The sequence below is a fragment of the Esox lucius genome, chromosome 17, assembly GCF_011004845.1.
Source record: "Esox lucius isolate fEsoLuc1 chromosome 17, fEsoLuc1.pri, whole genome shotgun sequence".
NCBI lineage: Eukaryota > Metazoa > Chordata > Actinopteri > Esociformes > Esocidae > Esox > Esox lucius.
This window is the reverse complement of record NC_047585.1, coordinates 36326580-36346270: the sequence shown is the minus strand read 5'-3', so window position 1 is coordinate 36346270 and position 19691 is coordinate 36326580. Positions and strand designations below refer to the sequence as shown.

The 19691-nt window shown below is 41.3% G+C and overlaps 2 protein-coding genes across 3 annotated transcripts; one reads left to right on the top strand and one right to left on the bottom strand.

The window, feature by feature from the left end:
• Positions 1 to 851: 851 nt before the first annotated feature.
• On the top strand, positions 852 to 15313 carry cept1b (choline/ethanolamine phosphotransferase 1b). 2 transcript variants are annotated; one of them, XM_029114159.2, is made up of 10 exons: positions 852 to 1443; positions 3755 to 4031; positions 4239 to 4413; positions 9861 to 10008; positions 10104 to 10245; positions 10749 to 10833; positions 11530 to 11661; positions 12763 to 12921; positions 13059 to 13184; positions 13358 to 15313. In XM_029114159.2, exons 2-10 carry the CDS (start codon positions 3838 to 3840, stop codon positions 13472 to 13474), a joined length of 1278 nt encoding a protein of 425 aa, XP_028969992.1. In that variant the 5' UTR covers positions 852 to 1443; positions 3755 to 3837; the 3' UTR covers positions 13475 to 15313. The 2 variants fall into 2 exon arrangements, with proteins under 2 accessions (XP_028969992.1, XP_010879214.1); XM_010880912.3 differs by lacking the exon at positions 10749 to 10833 and adding an exon at positions 11159 to 11243 and having other exon boundaries at positions 853 to 1443.
• Positions 15314 to 15654: 341 nt separating this feature from the next.
• Positions 15655 to 19436, bottom strand: LOC105016823 (synaptonemal complex protein 3). Its single transcript, XM_020055856.2, has 9 exons — positions 19402 to 19436; positions 19085 to 19196; positions 18867 to 18951; positions 18708 to 18742; positions 17422 to 17539; positions 16700 to 16799; positions 16474 to 16572; positions 16277 to 16381; positions 15655 to 15901 (listed from the first exon to the last, which is right to left on the bottom strand). Exons 2-9 carry the CDS (start codon positions 19188 to 19190, stop codon positions 15848 to 15850), a joined length of 702 nt encoding a protein of 233 aa, XP_019911415.1. The 5' UTR covers positions 19191 to 19196; positions 19402 to 19436; the 3' UTR covers positions 15655 to 15847.
• Between the last annotated feature and the right edge of the window lie 255 nt (positions 19437 to 19691).

Genomic DNA, 19691 nt, shown 5'->3' with positions numbered 1-19691 from the left:
TTTTCTTATTATGATGTATTAATTTGTTTTTATGTTTTCATTTGAGTATTTGTTTTTATGTTATTGTACTTTCATATATTTTTCTTTGTAAAGCACATTGAATTGCTTAGATGTATGAATTGTGCTATATAAATAAACTTGCTTGCTTGCTCTGAATAATGACATGAAACATTATTGGATTATGCACATTATTGAAAAGAGATTGCAAATTGCAATGTGCACTATAATTTTCTTGTTTGAGAAAGTATGTTTATCAGTGTACAAGGCCACAGCTGTTTTTTTTGTCCTTCACTGCAATTGATCTATCTAGTATTGAAGTCTTTAAATACTGGCTGTTGAATAAGCCTGGCCTGAAAATGTGGGGGCACTTGCAATAAAAAAAAATTTATTGATTTAAGTGATTTTTGATTAAAGAACTCAATGCAAAAAAATAAATAATCTTATGGTATATGATTACTTGAAATAAAAGGAGTGGTCACGCTTGCTGTACAGTGATTAATGATTGATAGTGTTGCATGGTGGCCGACACGGACTATATGAAACACCTGACTATGTAATTATACGTATGTGATTTATCCCATTAAATGTGTGCCTTCTGGGCATAAGTGACCATCTTAAAGTAACTAAGGAACTTAACGCCTTACTTTCTACAGCAAATTACTAAGTAACGTAAAAAGTTACTAAATGGGAACTATTAACTTTAGTTACGTATAACGTTTCCCAACACTGGTTACCAATGTGTAACTGAGGGTAACGACACGTCCTTGGGTAGGTGGAGTCTGTAAACGTCCTTCATAGTTTAGAATCCAGAGTCAGGAAGTTCTTCAATGTTAATTAGAAACATAGCAACCTAGAAATACATCACCGAGTATAAGGGTTAAAGGCACTCCTTTGCCCATGCCTTCGACATCAAATGTTTTTTAACAGAAGTGAAACGTGTCAGTTTGCGACGTTAACGTGGATATAGTAATAACAATTTACATTTTTAAGACATTATCAAATCATTATCAAAATCAACAACTAGGACGATTTGTTCACGTGAATTTACTTTTTTGAGCTAGCGCCTTGTTAACTCCGCCTGATAGCATAATTATCTAGAATGCTCGCACGAACAACGTACGAGTAACTAATGGACGTTGATTCAGGTCTGCGGAAGTTTCCATTCTCCTCCAAAGTATCTCTGGTTTCACGCTCTTGAACGCACCTCGCGCTGGGTCCTAGACTGCAACGGAAGTGACCGGTGTTATGCTAGCGTCGACTAGCCAGTGGGACCTGTCACCAGACGTGTTGTTTATCCCGCTGGCAGTACGCTCGCAGAGGGCTATCCCACCCTTTCTACGTTTTAAACGGGAGGACTCCTGCTACAACGCAGTAAAGGAGTGGAGGGTTTGTGAAGAGTCTTGAACGTCGGATACCCTGCATTGACTGCTAGCAACTAGCCTGGTCAGTGGCTCTCTTGGCAAGATGCTAGTCTACTGCTTACGAGCTGTCATTGTGTGTGTGTGTGTGTGTGTGTGTGTGTGTGTGTGTGTGTGTGTGTGTGTGTGTGTGTGTGTGTGTGTGTGTGTGTGTGTGTGTGTGTGTGTGTGTGTGTGTGTGTGTGTGTGTGTGTGTGTGTGTGTGTGTGTGTGTGTGTGTGTGTGTGTGTGTGTGTGTGTGTGTGTGTGTGTGTGTGTGTGTGTGTGTGTGTGTGTGTATACTGTGTACAGAGTTGGCAAATAATAACAGATTTCTATAGATATAGGAAACATCGACAATTACATAATGAATTCATCGAGGTATGTCATAACATGAGATACATAGTTAGCTAACTATTTAGCTATGTGTCATGTTGTATGCTGTTGATATTAGCAAGCTAACTAGCCAGTTTACCGTACGTCACCATTCCACAGCCATTAATTTAGATTGGGAACGCTTAGAAACTAAGCAATAATTTGAAACTTCTAGACAGGTTTCAGAAAAATGAAATGAAAATGAAAATGAAATGAAAACCTTTTATTGCCCCGTGGGGGAATTTGTTTTATACTCATAGGAGCCTAACATAAACACAGCAAACATAGAACAACAATAAGACAAAAACTACTTAAAAGTCAATGATCAATGATCAATGAAAACCCCCTAAAAACATCCAACAGCACCATGAACATGGAGGACACAGAGAACATGACATGTACAACAACAGTAAACACAGCAAAGGTAGAGACATTCAGTTATTGGTTCAACAACTTAAAAGAATCAATAAATAGATATATATTCAATATTCAATAATACGCATATGAAATGTTCAAAAGCTTAAGGAATCAATAAAAATATATATTCAATAAATAAACACAATTAAAAGATATCTATGTGCCCATAGATGATCTGTTTAGTAAGGAAGTGTAGTAACACATTTGTGTTGCAGATGATTGCTATCCATTCTAATTGACCTTCCCTTTGTTATTGATTGATGTCAATGTCGAATTCAAGTTTACTTTGCCTGATTTATAAAATGATACAAGTGGAAAACTAGCTTGTCGATCTGGAGTGACCTGAGGCTCTTACTGATTTACTGTTTCTGCATCAATGACAAGTTTGTTGCTTTGGCATGAACAAATTCATGCATGAAAGGTCTGCCACATTGGCCGATGTTAACTTGGGAAATCTGGTCAGAAAGATTGGTTTGGTGGCTAAGGGTCACAAAAAAGATCTCTAGATGCATCGCTGGTTACTTTGTGTACAGTGACTTTCCATTGAGTTGAATGTCTTCTTCATATGGCTTTCACAGATGGACAATTTGCCAGATAAACCAGCTTTATCTTAAACATTTCCACTTCTCATAAGGAGAGGAAGCCCAGAGAAGTTTAGGAGTGTGGGGCGAACAGAAATCTGCTCATACACACCAGTAATTCCCAAAAGGATCTCACTAGCACAATCTAGGCTCAGTCTACTGCTTTCCAAGGTTTTGTAACACTTGGCTCCACTAGTCTTACATTGAAAACAGTAGCTTCTGGGCAAGCTTGGTATAGTTATAAAAGTTATAAATGTTTAGCCGTGATTTGTTTTGGGAAACCTGATGTTCAGTGAGGTGTGCTGGCTGACCTGCCATATATTGCTCAATTTTGTCTTTAGGGGTGTGGCTGAAGTATTTTATTACTCAGAAGTTTGTTAACAAGAATGTATTTCTGTGTGTGGGTGGAAATTTATAGCCAGGCTTAAAACTATGCAGGGGTTCTAAGGGTTTGTTTTATCCTTTGATGCTAGACAACACCTGTATTGTTCAATAGGATCTCACTAGCTCAACCTTTGTTCTGCATACCTCCCATTGTAGGTTCTGCTCACTCGGCTTCACTAGCCTCTAAAAGGAAATTACTAATTCTGGGCCATCTAGGTTTAGTTATACCAGTCTTTGACTACACACTCATCGGCCAACAACCGCTGCTGTGCTAGTAGGTGCCCAACTTACCACAAGGAGTTGCTAGTGCATAACGGGACAAGGCAACCCTTGTCTAACCCAAACTCTGGATGGCACTGAACCAGTTTGCAACGCCATATGTGACGCACCCAGCTAGAGTTCTTATTAGTCTCTCTTTCACTCTCCACTCTTTGTAGCTATCCCAACTTGTCCTTCCTCTCTTGTGTGAGATTAACTGAATTATGTTCAGTAGAATAGTTAAACAATCTGCTGTTGATAGAGACTGATGTCCCATTTCAACACCTAGATCGCATGTAAGCCGATCTCACATTATCTGTTCTCCCCTCGTCCACCCATCAGTGTGCGGCCCCATTGTGGATCCCCAGCCCCAGCCAGTGGAGGGGGAGGCAGCCTGAGGCCAAGGGCACAGCGCTAGCAGGGCCATGAGCACCACCGGGTACCCGCCACAGCACGGAGGCATTCGAACACGCAGAGGGCCAGTGAAGGAGAGGGATCCAGGGAAGGGTATGGGCATGGAGGCGGCTTGCTGGTTGGCCCCTGGAGCCCTGCGCAGGCTTATCGAGCTGCCGGCTCCCCCACTCGACCGCCACCAGCTGAAGAGACTGGAGGAGCACAGGTACTGTTGTAGACAAACTAAGATCAATCATACCTATAATTGGCTCTGAAATGACGATCACACAAACGCACCAAGTGAGTTTTTTGGGCTGGTCTTACATTGAACGTTTTGGGAGGCAAATGCCTTGTGTTGAATCTAGTTGATTGATTCCAGTTCCTGCTGTCTCGTTCTGGGTCGTCCACCCCCCCCCCCCCCCCCCCCTCGCAGATACAGCAGCGCCGGTCACTCCCTGCTGGAGCCTTTGATGCAGCGCTACTGGGAGTGGCTGGTGGGCTGTGTGCCTGCCTGGATGGCCCCCAACCTCATCACCATCGTGGGCCTGGCCACCAACGTGTTCACCACCTTGGTGCTGGTCTACTACTGCCCTACCGCCACTGAACAGGTAACCATGGCAACGCTACTGCACAGTTTCAGGCCGTAGGCAGGACTCTGCTTTGGCGTTTTTTTGGGTTGTGTTTTTTAAGCAGCGCCTGTGCGACTAAGTTGAAAGATTTTGAAAGCTATGATCCTCATTTTTTCATTTTCACAGTGAAATATTTTCAGTAATATAAAACTGGTGCACTGTGGAGCCCTGGTAGTGGGTGTACACACTTCTATACCACATCACAGCCACTGAACAGTTGTTTTCACTGCCTGGCCTGGCGCCGTGGAACATACACTGGTTGGAATGGTGCTGCAGTTCTGTACCGTCCCAGTGGACTGACAGAGAGAAGCTTCAGTCGCGAACAGTCAGGTGACTGAACCGTTAAACAACTGTATTGCTCCGCTGATTTGCTCATCTTTGATGCTGATCTCTGAATCTAGAAACATTCCTTATTACGTTACAAAGCTTTCATACTTGGTAGCACATTCATTTGTTTTTTAAACTCTTGCAACCCCCCCCCCCCCTTCTTTGTTAGTTGTTTTGTCTCAGTGTCCAGATGCTGTTTTAAATTTTTTTTATCAGCAGTAGTTTAATGATCTGTACTTCTCGCTGTTTGTTAACCCTCTCCATGTGCCGATGAGGTGAGTTTGTCGTCGCTCTGGCTTTCTGTTTTGGATGAACATCCCGTGCCCATGGCTCTCAGCTTACAGCCAGTCTGTACCTGATACCCTGGCCTCCAGCCCATTCTTTGGCCTTGCAGAGATGAGTGCATGCTAGCGACAGTGTTCAGGAGAGGACACACAAGATGTGAAAAAGCTGTTAAACTGGGTAGTTTCCTTCTAAAATTGAAAACCTAGAAGGAATTTAATTTAATTTCAGACATAGATTACATTCAAACTGATCATTTGAAGTAAGAAGGTATACAGAACTGCCCAATGCACTGTAAAGCATTTTGTTTTTCTTTAGACCAAGTCCTTTTTTTGTTGAGCTCTGGCTGGGTTCCTAGAAGACACCAGTTTATGAGGCCCACAATAACATTGATGTATTTACTATAAACATTAATTTACATAATCTACTTATTTCCACAAATAATCTTCAAAAGTAGAGAGAGCATCAGCTGCAACGACTGGGTAAAACAAGATCTCAAGTCTCTATAATGCAGGTGTTTAATCCATCCTGGTCCTGTGAACCTTTCTGTGAGTATTGCAGACTCATCCTGTACCATTCTGGTAGGACATGTTTGCCTAATTAAATACTTTTTGTTTTGAGATGTGACATTTAGTCCCACGATTGAAACAGTATTCAAACCATTTCCATGAAGGCCCTAAAAAATTATTAGAACATTAGGTAAAAAATTATCAACACAAAATTATTAACCGATCCACCTATGCTGTTTTCTGGTTTGTGGCAAAAATTAGATATCCAGAGAGTCTCTGTATTTCACATTGCCCCCCACCCCCCACACACATACACACATATGACATGGTTCGGTCCTGTCCCCAAACCAGGCGCAAACAGTACATGCTAGCAGTGAATTGAGAGCCCAACAGATGCAGCTTCAGACTCCGCAGCCCTGTCTGCCCATCCCCATCCCCCTGAACCAGCCCTACTTCCTGTCTGTCCATCCCCATACCCCTGAACCAGCCCTACTGCCTGTCTGTCCATCCCCATCCCCCTGAACCAGCCCTACTCCCTGTCTGTCCATCCCCATACCCCTGAACCAGCCCTACTCCCTGTCTGTCCATCCCCATACCCCTGAACCAGCCCTACTCCCTGTCTGTCCATCCCCATACCCCTGAACCAGCCCTACTCCCTGTCTGTCCATCCCCATACCCCTGAACCAGCCCTACTCCCTGTCTGTCCATCCCCATACCCCTGAACCAGCCCTACTCCCTGTCTGTCCATCCCCATACCCCTGAACCAGCCCTACTCCCTGTCTGTCCATCCCCATACCCCTGAACCAGCCCTACTCCCTGTCTGTCCATCCCCATACCCCTGAACCAGCCCTACTCCCTGTCTGCCCATCCCCATACCCCTGAACCAGCCCTACTCCCTGTCTGTCCATCCCCATACCCCTGAACCAGCCCTACTCCCTGTCTGTCCATCCCCATACCCCTGAACCAGCCCTACTCCCTGTCTGTCTATCCCCATACCCCTGAACCAGCCCTACTCCCTGTCTGTCCATCCCCATCCCCCTGAACCAGCCCTACTCCCTGTCTGTCCATCCCCATCCCCCTGAACCAGCCCTACTCCCTGTCTGCCCATCCCCATACCCCTGAACCAGCCCTACTCCCTGTCTGCCCATCACCATACCCCTGAACCAGCCCTACTCCCTGTCTGTCCATCCCCATACCCCTGAACCAGCCCTACTCCCTGTCTGTCCATCACCATACCCCTGAACCAGCCCTACTCCCTGTCTGTCCATCCCCATACCCCTGAACCAGCCCTACTCCCTGTCTGTCCATCCCCATACCCCTGAACCAGCCCTACTCCCTGTCTGTCCATCCCCATACCCCTGAACCAGCCCTACTCCCTGTCTGTCCATCACCATACCCCTGAACCAGCCCTACTCCCTGTCTGTCCATCCCCATACCCCTGAACCAGCCCTACTCCCTGTCTGTCCATCACCATACCCCTGAACCAGCCCTACTCCCTGTCTGTCCATCCCCATACCCCTGAACCAGCCCTACTTCCTGTCTGCCCATCCCCATACCCCTGAACCAGCCCTACTCCCTGTCTGCACATCCCCCTGAACCAGCCCTACTCCCTGTCTGTCCATCCCCATACCCCTGAACCAGCCCTACTCCCTGTCTGCCCATCCCCCTGAACCAGCCCTACTCCCAACTGAAAGACATGAGTAGCATTGTGCTGAATGTCATGTTGGCATAATTGCCGGGGGTCTGTGGGATTATCTTAGATTATTATGAAAAAAATGTAAATGCTTACATTCTTTTCAATGATAAGAATTCATACGTTCTGTGTTAATCTATAGATGATAAAGTTAATTTGTTTTATTGAAGAGGTTCATGTATATTTATATTTATTTGTAATTTATTTACTAATGTTGAGATTCTTCTAGTCAAGACTTGTACCATTAAAACATTTGGAATGTAAAAGAAAAGGCCTTTAGCACATTTCTTATGGAGCATTGGTTCCTAGCCAGGGGTACTAGAGAACTCGTGACTCCATAGGCTTACTAGTAAAATTAACACGAGGGGTACTTCAGGAGTACTCCGACCTGTGCAACATTTTGTTGGTGGTACAGTAACAAAAAAAGGTTGGGAACCACATCAGTCCTGCATCAAATAGTGAATTCCACTGTACACATCGCGCTGAACCCCCAAGATTAAAGAGTCTTGTTGTATTGTCATTAGGGCTGCAACAACTAATTGATAAAAACCAATAACGTCAACAATAGAAATTGTTGGCAACAAATGTAACTATCGACTAGTAGGGTCTTCAAAAGACACAGCAGAAAAAATACATTTTGAAAGTTAGCAGAGGCTGAGATGGTGGAGGATATACAGAAGGGAAGTTGTGTATGACCAAAAACTGCTGGCACAGGAGAACAACTGTAATGCATAAGCATGTTGTAGCCTTGATGACAGAAGATTAAGAGGGTTCAGCAAGGTAAATTAATATTACACAAATTTGCCATTAATTTTAGTTTGTGTTGATGGAGTTAAGTTTTTAATTGAGAAATGGTTCATCTTGAATGCATGGCTGAGTAGACGTTACGGTTTTTCACCACCAAACCAGTGATCTGCTGAGTTTGTGTATAATTGAGCAACTCCGGCTACAGTAGCCAAGCATTCACGACATTACTGAGTAACAGGGTTGCCAGATTTACCCGTGGACTTTGTTTTTGCACATTTCTATTAGTTTTATAACTACTGCCTACATTTGTTTTAATGACGGCATTGCAAAAGGATGAGGAACACACAAACCTTTAATGAATCTTGAGTAAAACACTTGCATTTAATTCTGGGAATGATGTATTAATTCTATCCGGTGAATCAAAGTAGTAATCAACAGACTAATCGATTTTCTAAACAGTTTTTAGTTGCAGCCCAAATTTTCATCAGACTGCAAAACCAAGTTACATCCTCAACAGTCAGCAACTACAAGGCGGGTCATGTTTGTAATGGCATCTTAAGATGAGCGCAACTTGTTTTCAGATTCTATAAATAGAGCTCTGTCTCCTTAGTTCTCTACCCCCTACTCCTCTCTTTCCTTTGTAGGACAAAGGTTAGGAAATCACCTAAAGCACGTTTGCTGACAATGTGGAGAACTGATGGAGAGCAAAAGAAAGAATGTAGCCTAATCTGGTGGTGTGGAGTTGCTAGAATAGAGGAATTTAAGAAAACCGGCTGGTTCTGGAGGGGAAGTCTCTGACTGACTTGAGGAGTCACATTGCCTTTTATTGTTCACGATTGTTTTAAGCGTGATGCAGTATGACCTGCCGTAAGTATGTTATTGGGAATGAGGGTGGGAAAGTTGTTTAAGATGCAGTGTTCTTGTATAACCCAGAAGTTGGTTTTTACTTAACACGCAGTGTTAATCGGTGTCCTGTGTCGAATGGCCCAGGTCGGGCGTTCAGGACAGGTTGAGTCTGTTTGTGTAGGCCTGTAGCTGATCTGATGTCAGTCGTCATGTTCTACAGGCTGAGTTTGTCTCTGTTTTGTCTGAACAGAAACGACACTTGTTCTGTGTCCGTTTCAAAGCCTGCTCAACTTATATTTCTCCCGCAATTATAATTCACAATAGGTTTGCGAGAGCATTACGACAGTTTTTGCAGAAACCTCCACTCTGCTTTACATTTCAACATTTCCTTGCCACCCATTGGCCCTGACAGCATAAGGCTTCTCTCCCTCACTTGGTCCCGCCTCTTTAAAACCCTTGTTTTTGACGAGCCTGAATGAATAAAAAGCATAATCCATGTGGTTATATGAGAGGCTATGTTTCACTCAGCATTAGCTGGGTTGTTGACATGAATGCGGTCTGGAGACAATTCTAAGTTGTGGGCAAGGCCATGTGATATTCCAGTTGTCTTTGATCAATGTATCAACTTATTTCAGCTCATCAATGACCCAGTGAGTACAGGACCACACGGTGACCCTGCTAAACTCTCTGTGCCGGTTGGCTGATGAAGTACAAAGCCCTGATGTGTTCCAAAGCTATTTAGATGCCAATAAACCACCCATCAACCACTTCTACTGAAGATTACAAACATCTCTCCTTTTTTGTAGCGGTTTCCTGTATCTGCCAGACGATCGGGGACTATGTCAGACCTGAGAATATGCTGTGTATGATAATACCCATCGATTTTTAAAGAACACAATTTTAAAAAGCCATGTGATATTGCCTATCATAACCCAAATATCTTCTAAAAAAAGGAAAGCTTTTTTTGTTGCTTTTTTTGAAAATGTGTATCCCCCTATTTATTTTTGTCCTTTAATCTACAGGCACCTCTCTGGGCATACCTGCTATGTGCAGTGGGCCTGTTTGTGTACCAGTCATTGGACGCCATTGACGGGAAGCAGGCCAGACGAACCAATAGCAGCTCTCCACTGGGTGAACTATTTGACCATGGCTGTGACTCCCTCTCCACAGGTATGCGTGTCTTTCGAGTCGTTTTCCCTGTATGTTCCACCTATTTTTCTCCACTAATAGGATTCCATTAACACCGTTTCCATCACCTCTCTCAGTATTTGTGGTCCTGGGCACCAGTATAGCAGTGCAGCTGGGCACCAACCCTGACTGGATGTTCTTCTGCTGTTTCGCCGGCATGTTCATGTTCTACTGTGCCCACTGGCAGACCTACGTCTCCGGCACCCTGCGCTTCGGCATGTGAGTGTTGGCAACCTTGGGAGAGTGATGGAAGTAGGTGAGACAGGAAGGGTAGGGAGAGGATATGGGGTATTAAGGGACAGTAAGTGGTGTGAAAGGACAAGGACTCAGCATGTTCTAGTGTAGGTACGGGCATCAGACGTTGCCAAGGGCAATCCCAGATTGTGGGTCAAAGAGTCGGGCTCACCCATGGCCTTAGCTGGATAATTAGGCTGCTTAACTGTTGGGATAGTGTTAGGTGCCTTAATGTCTCCTGTGGGAGATCTGTGTAAGGCCCAAGTAGTCACACTCTCTGTTGTGTTGAATGCTGCTTGAACATAAGTTTACCTTGTGTTCCAAGGTCAAAGGAAGTGGTTTTTAAAAGCGTGTGTGGGCAAATGTCAGTATGGTACAATAGTATTTAGGTCCTTTCCCCAAAGTATGTTTTGAAAGACGGTGTGTGTGCGTGCATGTGTTTGCGTGCGTGGGTGTGGGTGTGTGTGCGTGTGTGTGTGCGTCCCTAGATTTGATATTACAGAGTTACAGATCTGTCTAGCACTGTTGCAGATGCTGACAGCCACTGTAGGCCCCTTCCTGTGGAACGTGACGGTAAATCTCTGATCTCAGCCTAACAGATGCGCTCCGAGCCTCAGGCAATCAGATAATCGCTGCTTCCCTATAACCTGACTTGTAGGCACTAGCAAATAGGAGAAAAATGTATGCTTCACAAAACCAGCCCTTTAATGAGTAAAAACATAATTGAATGAGTAAGAACCAAAAAGGACATGTGTGCCTTAATGACATCATGATTGACACCACTTAATGGGCGGGCTGTGTTCAGCTGGTCAGTGTTTGGGTGAAGACAGTCCATGTGCTTATGGACTGAGCTGATGACTGTTCTGACTAACCTCTGCTCTCTACCTGCTCCTCTCAGCATTGATGTGACTGAGGTGCAGATCTTCATTATAATCATGTATTTGCTGGCCGCCGTTGGAGGATCCGCTTTTTGGCAGGCATTGGTAATTTTGATTGGCTAGTTTGCTTTCTGGTAACTGAAATAACTGCATAATTGGCATAATGTTAGTAGTAACACTGCTAATATAATGGTGAAGCTGCCTGCATCGGTGCTTGTTGTGTTCGGTGTGATTTCATACCATCTTAAAAATCTCTACATTTCACATTTAAAATTAAATTAACAATTTTACTATTTAGAGTTGTGAAATGTATTTAAACTGGCTTAAATGGAAGAAAACTGAAATGATGGAAACTGGTGTTAAATTATTTCCTGTTCTCTCGGCTCCACAGATCCCAGTCATAAACATCCAGATGAAAATAGTTCCAGCCATCTGCACTTTCTTAGGGGCCATATTTTGCTGTACCAATTACTTCCGTGTTATATTTACTGGAGGTGTGGGTAAAAATGGATCCACAATAGCAGTAAGTATACAATGAACACAGCCTAGTCCCTGACATATTAAGTCAATTTGAAAGTGCCAGATGGATTGAAGCAAAATGATAGTTGTTTCATTACACAGGCAGCTCAATTCTGGTATTTGTTTCACTAATTGATCTTTTGAACCCGCAACCCAAACTTCTGCTAATATTGAACTGATTGTTCAGGACAGAAAAAAGTGTTCCAGAAAGTTAAAAAACACACTCAACCTAGCTCTGATGTGATTAGTGAATTGGTGTCATTTAGCAGAAACTCTTATTCAAAGCGACTTACAGGCACAATCAGGGTTAAAGGTCTTGCTCAAAGGCATAAAGACAGATTTGTTTTACCTTGTCAGCCCAGGTATTAGAAACAGTGACCTTTTGGTTGGATTGTTTTTATGAATGCATGCAGTTATCCTTTAAATGTGTAACCTTTGCAGATATATTTTTATATATCTGTGTGTTTATCAAATGAAAAAACCTCCTTAAAATGTATTCCTTATTTACCTGATCTTCCGCTAGCATGTGGAATTTTAAATCCTGTGGGCATTAGGAAACAAATTTCAAGATTTTTGCCTGTCTTGTGTGTTTCAAATGTAGTGCATTGTATGGTCTAGAGCCCCTTACATACAGACTACATCAGCCTTGTAGAGTGTGCAAGCATTTCAAAATACCTTTAAACATATCTAATTCAATTATTATATCTAAACTGCTTGTGTGTCAAAGAGGGGCTGTATTGGCAGGTGCTCAAATTGAACCTGGTACTATTTGAGACATGCTGCTAGTCCGTCTCATTGGGTGACATGAGCATTCTACCCCCAATGTGGGTCACTGAAAGATGAACCAAGGGGGAATATTTAAAGATATTTACAAAAAACATCACTGCTTTTAACACTTGATATCAGAAAGTACACCAAAAGTTCTACCCGACCTGAACATGGTCACGTTTCAAGCATACGCCAAAAAGGGCATTATCATAATGTTTCCAATTAGTGTTGTATAAAACACTGACTTTAACTTTAGGAAGCTAATTATACACACACCAGAATTCTGTTTGTCCATCACGTCATGTAAGCCCACTGACTGTATGTCTCTTCTCTCCAGGGAACCAGCGTCCTATCTCCTGTGTTACATATAGGCTCAGTAATAATACTGGCCGTAATGATCTACAAGAAATCAGCTATCCAGCTCTTTGAGAAACACCCTTGTGTGTATATCCTGGCCTTTGGCTTTGTGTCTGCCAAGATCACCAACAAATTAGTTGTAAGTGTAGAATGCTGATCCCGAATGAAATGCAAACCATGTGAACCCTGAAGATTGGTTGTTGCTGTAATACAAAATATGAGTACAGGTGTGTTTGCTTATTAAATTGTGCCTCTTGCCTCTGTCGTTTATTTCAGGTAGCACATATGACAAAGAGTGAGATGCATCTCCATGATATAGCATTCCTCGGTCCAGGGCTGCTGTTCCTCGACCAGTATTTCAACAGTTTCATTGATGAATACCTGGTGCTCTGGATTGCACTGGTGAGCAGACAGACACATTGACTAACAAAGCTTCTGCAGTTCAGTTCAATGCCAACTTTATTTGTAACAAATTACCAATCCCTATCATTTTTCCTTTTATCATGTTTAGTCGGTCCAAGTTGATCAAGTTGTCTTGTGTATTGACTTCCTTTTCTCCCCCTCTTCTTCTGCAGATCCTGTCTTTTGTTGACTTGGTGCGTTACTGTGTCAGTGTTTGCAACCAGATTGCCTCCCATCTTCACATCTTTGTCTTCAGAATTAAGCCACTGACCCCGTCCACCCTTCAGTAGGATATGGATTCATAACGTTGGCCTCCTTCTCTCTCCGTGTTGGATAACTAGTCATCACTATCTTTCTTTATCCTTTTGTACTTACAGTACCAGTCAGAGGTTTGGCACACGCCCATTTAAGTGAACTGGTGATTCCAAACTATTGACCGGTACTGTATGTTGAGGCAGGATGGGTTGGATGTGGGTGCAGCTATTACCAGTAGATGTTCTTATGAAGTAGATGTGGGGATGAATATAATGGGGTGTTTTTATTAAATATCACTTAATTTGTCCACCATTGTTTCAAGCAATCTTTTTTAATATCATCCTGTAACAGTAGTGAAGATTCCTGGACAAGAAAAAAATAATCCCATTCATGTTCACAATGTAAATTTACTGAATGCTCTTCGCAGTGAAGGAGAGGGAAAATTAGTACAATAAGGATGAGATGGGCTTGAGTAGGTGCTACCTATATACTTTAATAATGAACATCCTATTGAACCATGTAATATGTTCGTGTGTTCATTGTTCTCTACCAGGAAGTCTGCAGCATAGGAAGTGATTCACACAGGATATCAGTCTGATTTCAGTTTTATAAGAGTCTGTCTTTGTTAAATATAGAAATATAATTTTGCAATATTTGCATTACCTCACTTTTGGTGTCATAAATACAAAACTATTTGTGATGTTCCTCATTACAGAATGTCTCGCATGGCATATCTATGAATACAGTATAAGTGGTACATTACCCTGCAATAATTATGATTGCATTCAGTTGTCTATAATTACATTACAGTTTCACATGTAAAGCATAAGATGTCATATTAGAGCACCCCTGACCAATGGCTGAAAATTCATTGTTGTGAGAGAGAAAATATTATTGCACCTTTGAAAAATAGGTGTCTTGAGCCAAGCCTTGGAAATGGCTCAAGCATACATAGTCTCCAAAGATTACATCACATGCAGAATTTCTAAAGGTTGTTCTGTGCATCCTATTATGTAGACCCTGTCTAATATATATATTTTTTAAAGTTAAATATATCATATAGATTTGTTTTTGTTTTGAATTTTGTGCCTGTTAATAATGTTCTTGTCCTGTTGCACTTATGCCCTCTGAAACTAGTTTTGCATTTGGCTTAGAATGTTCAAGGGGGGAAAAAAATGTTTTACCCGTATAAAGAGAAGTATACATATTTTGCTTATCTGTCCAGCAGATTGTTTGCTAGTATTTGCTAAATGATGTGCCTGACACAAAACCATAGAACAACCCCTCTCTCACTCTAACTGACAATAGTCCTCCAACACTAGCAGATGGATAATCACAGATGTACTGTATAATTAATACATTAGGTCTTAAGGCCTGTTTCAAATACATGTTGAAAGGGGATTTGGGCTATTTATTGGGGTGTCCAAAGCTTTCTTGTTTCTAGATTCTACAGACATGTTTATTCATAAATTCTTATTTTATCTTTTTAAGTTACTTTGCATTCTGCCCTATAATAGGTCCTATTACAGCAATTGAAAGTGTTTTAGCGAGTCCCTCTGCCCTTATTTGTTTGTATCTTTGTTTTGCAGCTTTGCCTGCAGTCTCCACATATAATTCACCCATTACAATCAATACAACACATGTAATTTCAATGAAAAACAGACATTTTAACTGAGTGTAATGTGAATCTCCTGTATTTTACTGATCTTCTACAATGTGTGTTACGTTACTGATCAGGTCAGTGCTGTCATTGTACTGCTGTCAGCCTGAGACAAGTAAAAGGTTGCCTTAAACAAGGTTTTTTTTCTGTTCTTTCAAAGCCTCTTGAATAAATTACAGCCAGGGAATGTTGTCTCTGTGTTTGTACTCTCAAAGGCTTACGTTTTCTTCCCTTCAACTGTTGTTTCATTTTTGAGAAGTTGAGGTTTATGTTCATAGTTTATGACAAAATAGAACAAGATTACATTTACAATTTTAATTTAATTTTTACATCCTTGTCATCCATCACAATTTAATGAAATAGATGAACATACTGTACTAAACCAGAACTCTGAAATATGAAGACAAATTATAATTTCTAAATGAAAATTGGATTTTAACCTCCACATTCAGTCTGAAACACAAAATGTTGAATTTGAATGATGCAGTTGACAACAGAAACACAATGTTACATACACAGTATATTTTATAAAACCGGATGATTACAAAATTACCATCTGCCCTGTCCCATGACTATTTTGCTGATTAGAGGATCTGGTTAATGTGGGTTTTGAGATGTTTAGCACTTGAGGCTGGTTAAGGACTGTCTGGAACACATCCTTGAAGTACCACAGACAACCCAATTATGATATTTACACCAAGTCGCTGGCTGAAGTGGACTCTTCTCAGCTCCCCGCATTCTGAAGAATTTACATCAGCATTGTCTGCAGAGACTTACGCACTGTAGCCATCTCTTGCTGTTGCTGTTAACCAAAAATGTATTGTCTGTTGAAATCACACCTAAGTTACATATAGTATCTGGAATATTTTAGCCTTCGCATTTGATTAGATATCATCCCTCTCATCTCTCCTTTGTGACCCAGAAAATAATAAGTTGTCTCTTGTTGACTACATTTGAACCATTTCAAAGAGGCCAGAGAAGACCGATTGGAGAGGAATAACCTTAATCATTATAAAGAGCTGGTGTAATGTAATCTGTAATCTAAACACTATGCTAATGCTTATATGCTTGTTTTAAACAAATTTTTCTAAATGGCAACACGTTGTCTTAGCAACTCTTCACCTAATGGAAGCGTTTGTCATGTTAACAATTAGTAAAATAATCTGTCATTACTTACTGTTTCCATGAGGATCTTTTTTTGAAACAGTGCCATCTCCTGGCGCAGCTCATCCTGTACAGCACTCTGCTGGCTGACGTGGGTCTTCTCCATGGAATCAAGACTCTAACAGTCCAGGGAAACAAGGTGTCATGAGAATGTCGGCTCAACATTATTTTCTACTACAACCTTACAGACTCAACTATGAAGTAATATACCTGGATGTACTGCTCTAGCAGCTGCTTCAGAGTCTTCAGTCTCTGACTTTGGGAGGCCCTCATGTGCTGAAACATCTTCTGTTGGTGCTGGAACATACTCTATGTCCCGGAACACAAACACTTAGCTCTAAAATATGCATTAGTTCCATCAGTTTAATACATGTTATAAAACAAAGATTTCATAGAAATAGGCTTTATATTTTGTAGACATTTAAAAGGGGAATACCAGTAGTTTCTCCTCGTTATCCCTGGACTTCTGCACATCTGTGTCCCACTGGTTAAAGACTGTGTTGAACTGGACGCTGTACTCTTCTTTCACTTTATTCCTGTGAAACAGATCATGAAATTCAGGTTACAAACACACACCTGTCCTTTGGCCATTTCTCCCACGGTTATTAAAAACTAAGACTATGCTCACCACATCAAGCCACATCCACTGTTAACAAAACAGTCACATGATCATCCATCTAAAAAGGCCCATCGTGCTAACCAACCATTGATTTTGAAGATAAAGAAAATGTTATTTCAGCCAACACAGCAGTGCAGACACTACCCTGAATAAGGTGAGATCAATATTTAAGATCAGTGCTTTAGGAAGAGCTTGGCAATTTGAATGGTGACATCATCAAACTGTTGAACCCCTTTAAGTAAATAGTGGCAGTATACTGCAATCAAAACTCAACATCTCCCAGCAGCTGGACAGCATTGCATATATTGGAACTGTACTTCTGTACATTTGTAAATTAATTGTAAATGAATGTATATTATATACTCACTGCTTATAAGCCATTAGCTCATATTCTTACCACTCGTGTATATTTCTGTACACTTTGTGTATTCTGTCCCTGTATGTTCTCTACAACTAGCCGCACCATTGTGTGTAAATGTACTTGGCGAATAAATCTGAATCTTACACACACAGAAATAAAAAAACACCTGTCTAATTACCTGTCTCTTTGTTGAAACTTCCATAACTGCTCAATCCTCTGATGGCTTGATTTCACAGAGGACTTTGTGAATATTTCCAAGCGTTTGCGTTTTGCCTGGAATGCTTTGTTTATGTCCGCTGGCAGTAAAGCAAAAAAGAGAATTAAACATTGGCTCTCAAATGTATTTACCGCCCTGTGGACTTTTCCACATTTTATTGTAACAAAATGAAATGAATATGGATTTATTTAAAACCTCTTGTTTTAGCCACTGAGTCAATAAAATCTGCAAATTGTTCTAAATTTATTACAAATATAAAACAGAAAATAACTGATTGCAAAAGTATGAACACTACAGTGTGGCTTTGGTTGTATGTTTGGGATCATTGTCCAGCTGGTAGATGAATCTTCTCTCAAGTCCTAGGTCACTTGTAGTCTTCAACTGGTTTTCACTGTACTTTTCTGCATCTATTGTGCCCTCTTTCTTCACCAGCTTTCCAGGCCCTGATGCAGACAAGCTTCATGCCACCCCCATGATTCATGGTAGGAATTGTTGTTCTCAGGATGATGTGCAGTGTTAGTTTGGTGCCAAACATAGCACTTAGCGTTGAGGCCAAAAAATATTTTGGTCTCATCAGACAATGGAGTCATTCTTCTACTTGTTTTATTTACCTACAGTACACGCCCCTTAGATGACAATTAATGCTTCTCTTTGGCACAGAACTATCTGATCTGCTGGTTTTTAGTTTTGAATCCAGTTTGAACAGTCCAGTTATAAAGGTGATTTAACAAGGTTTTGAATGTTCTTTTACCTTCATTATGTTGTTTTTGTCAGGAACTGTACTAACCAACTCTGGGACTCCTAGAGACAGGTGTATTTAACATTAAATAATGTTAAACACCTTGACTACACACAGGTGGACTCCATTCAACTAATTACATTACTTCTAAATCCAATAGGTTGCACCACAGCTCATGCACGTGTGCCATAGTAAAGGGCATAAATACTTATGCAGTCAATTATTTTCTGTTTGATATTTGTATATTCGAAACAATTGGCTCATTTTATTTCCATCTTTGACCCTATTGGACTTTTTTGTGCTGATCAGTGGCAGACTCCAAATTAAATTAATATCGAGTCCAAGGAGGTGTTAATAATTTTGAGATTCACTGTAAATGCAAACTAAAATTCAGTGACGAGAAACAGTAAAAGCACAAATCAGTGTATCCGGCCAGAGTGTAAAATCCATATATACGTTAAAGACAGAAAGAAATAGAAATCTGATTCTCTTTAGGAACACACAATACCTCCGAATCTGTCCAACATGGTGATCATATCCCTTCTGTGGATGAGGAAGACATTCATGGACTGACAAGAATAAACCCATGCATTAACTTGGACAGGCTAATAGTATGTGCTCTCCACCTCAGTCAATGAACTGTCACTGCGCCAAATGCTTGGCCTACCCTTTGGTGATGTCAATGTCATCATCCTCATCATCATCTGGCTCTGACAGAGGTTTCCCTCCTCTCAATGCCTCTGCCTCAACTACTGGAAAAACGTAATGTGGCTATTGTAACTACTTAGATACATGTCATAAAGAAAAATTAAAGTGTGCACAGACACATTCAATGCTATTCTATTTACAGGCTACTGTACCTGTCCAACAGTCAGTAAACGTTACCTGGCAGGTTTTCATGGTTGAAACTCTGAATGAAGTCTTCTGTACAGGTTTTACCTGAGAGGCATTTTGCTTTGCCTTTCTGAGCACGTCCCTTAGGAGTTGCCATCTTCTGCTGGTTGACAACAAAACAAAAAAAGCTAACTAGCAGCAGTAACTCTAATAACAAATTCGCTAGCTGAACTTTGTTAATTACTGTAGGTGTGAAACAAACATTGCTAACACAGTACCTGACAAAACCGGCTATCAAAGTTATTAAAGTCGTTTGCTTCAAACGTGTTAAAATGTATGAGAAATGTGAATGTTAATGGGGCTAAAACCTGTTTCTTCCCAGCCCTGCACCAACCGTTGTCACAGGCAGATCGATGCGCGAGAAACCTCAAACGCGCCTATTTGGCGCGGGAACAATTGTCATAATTGTTGGTTAATGTTATCCTGATAGAAAAACGCCCTTCTCGTGAATACCATATTCTTTTATTATAATACTTTTTTTTTTACATAACTGCACCAACGGTTTTACATAACTAGGTACACCAAAAACTTAGAACAGAAGTAATAATAAAGAAAAACACATTATAAATTAGAGAGGTTTTCTATATATTGAACGTAT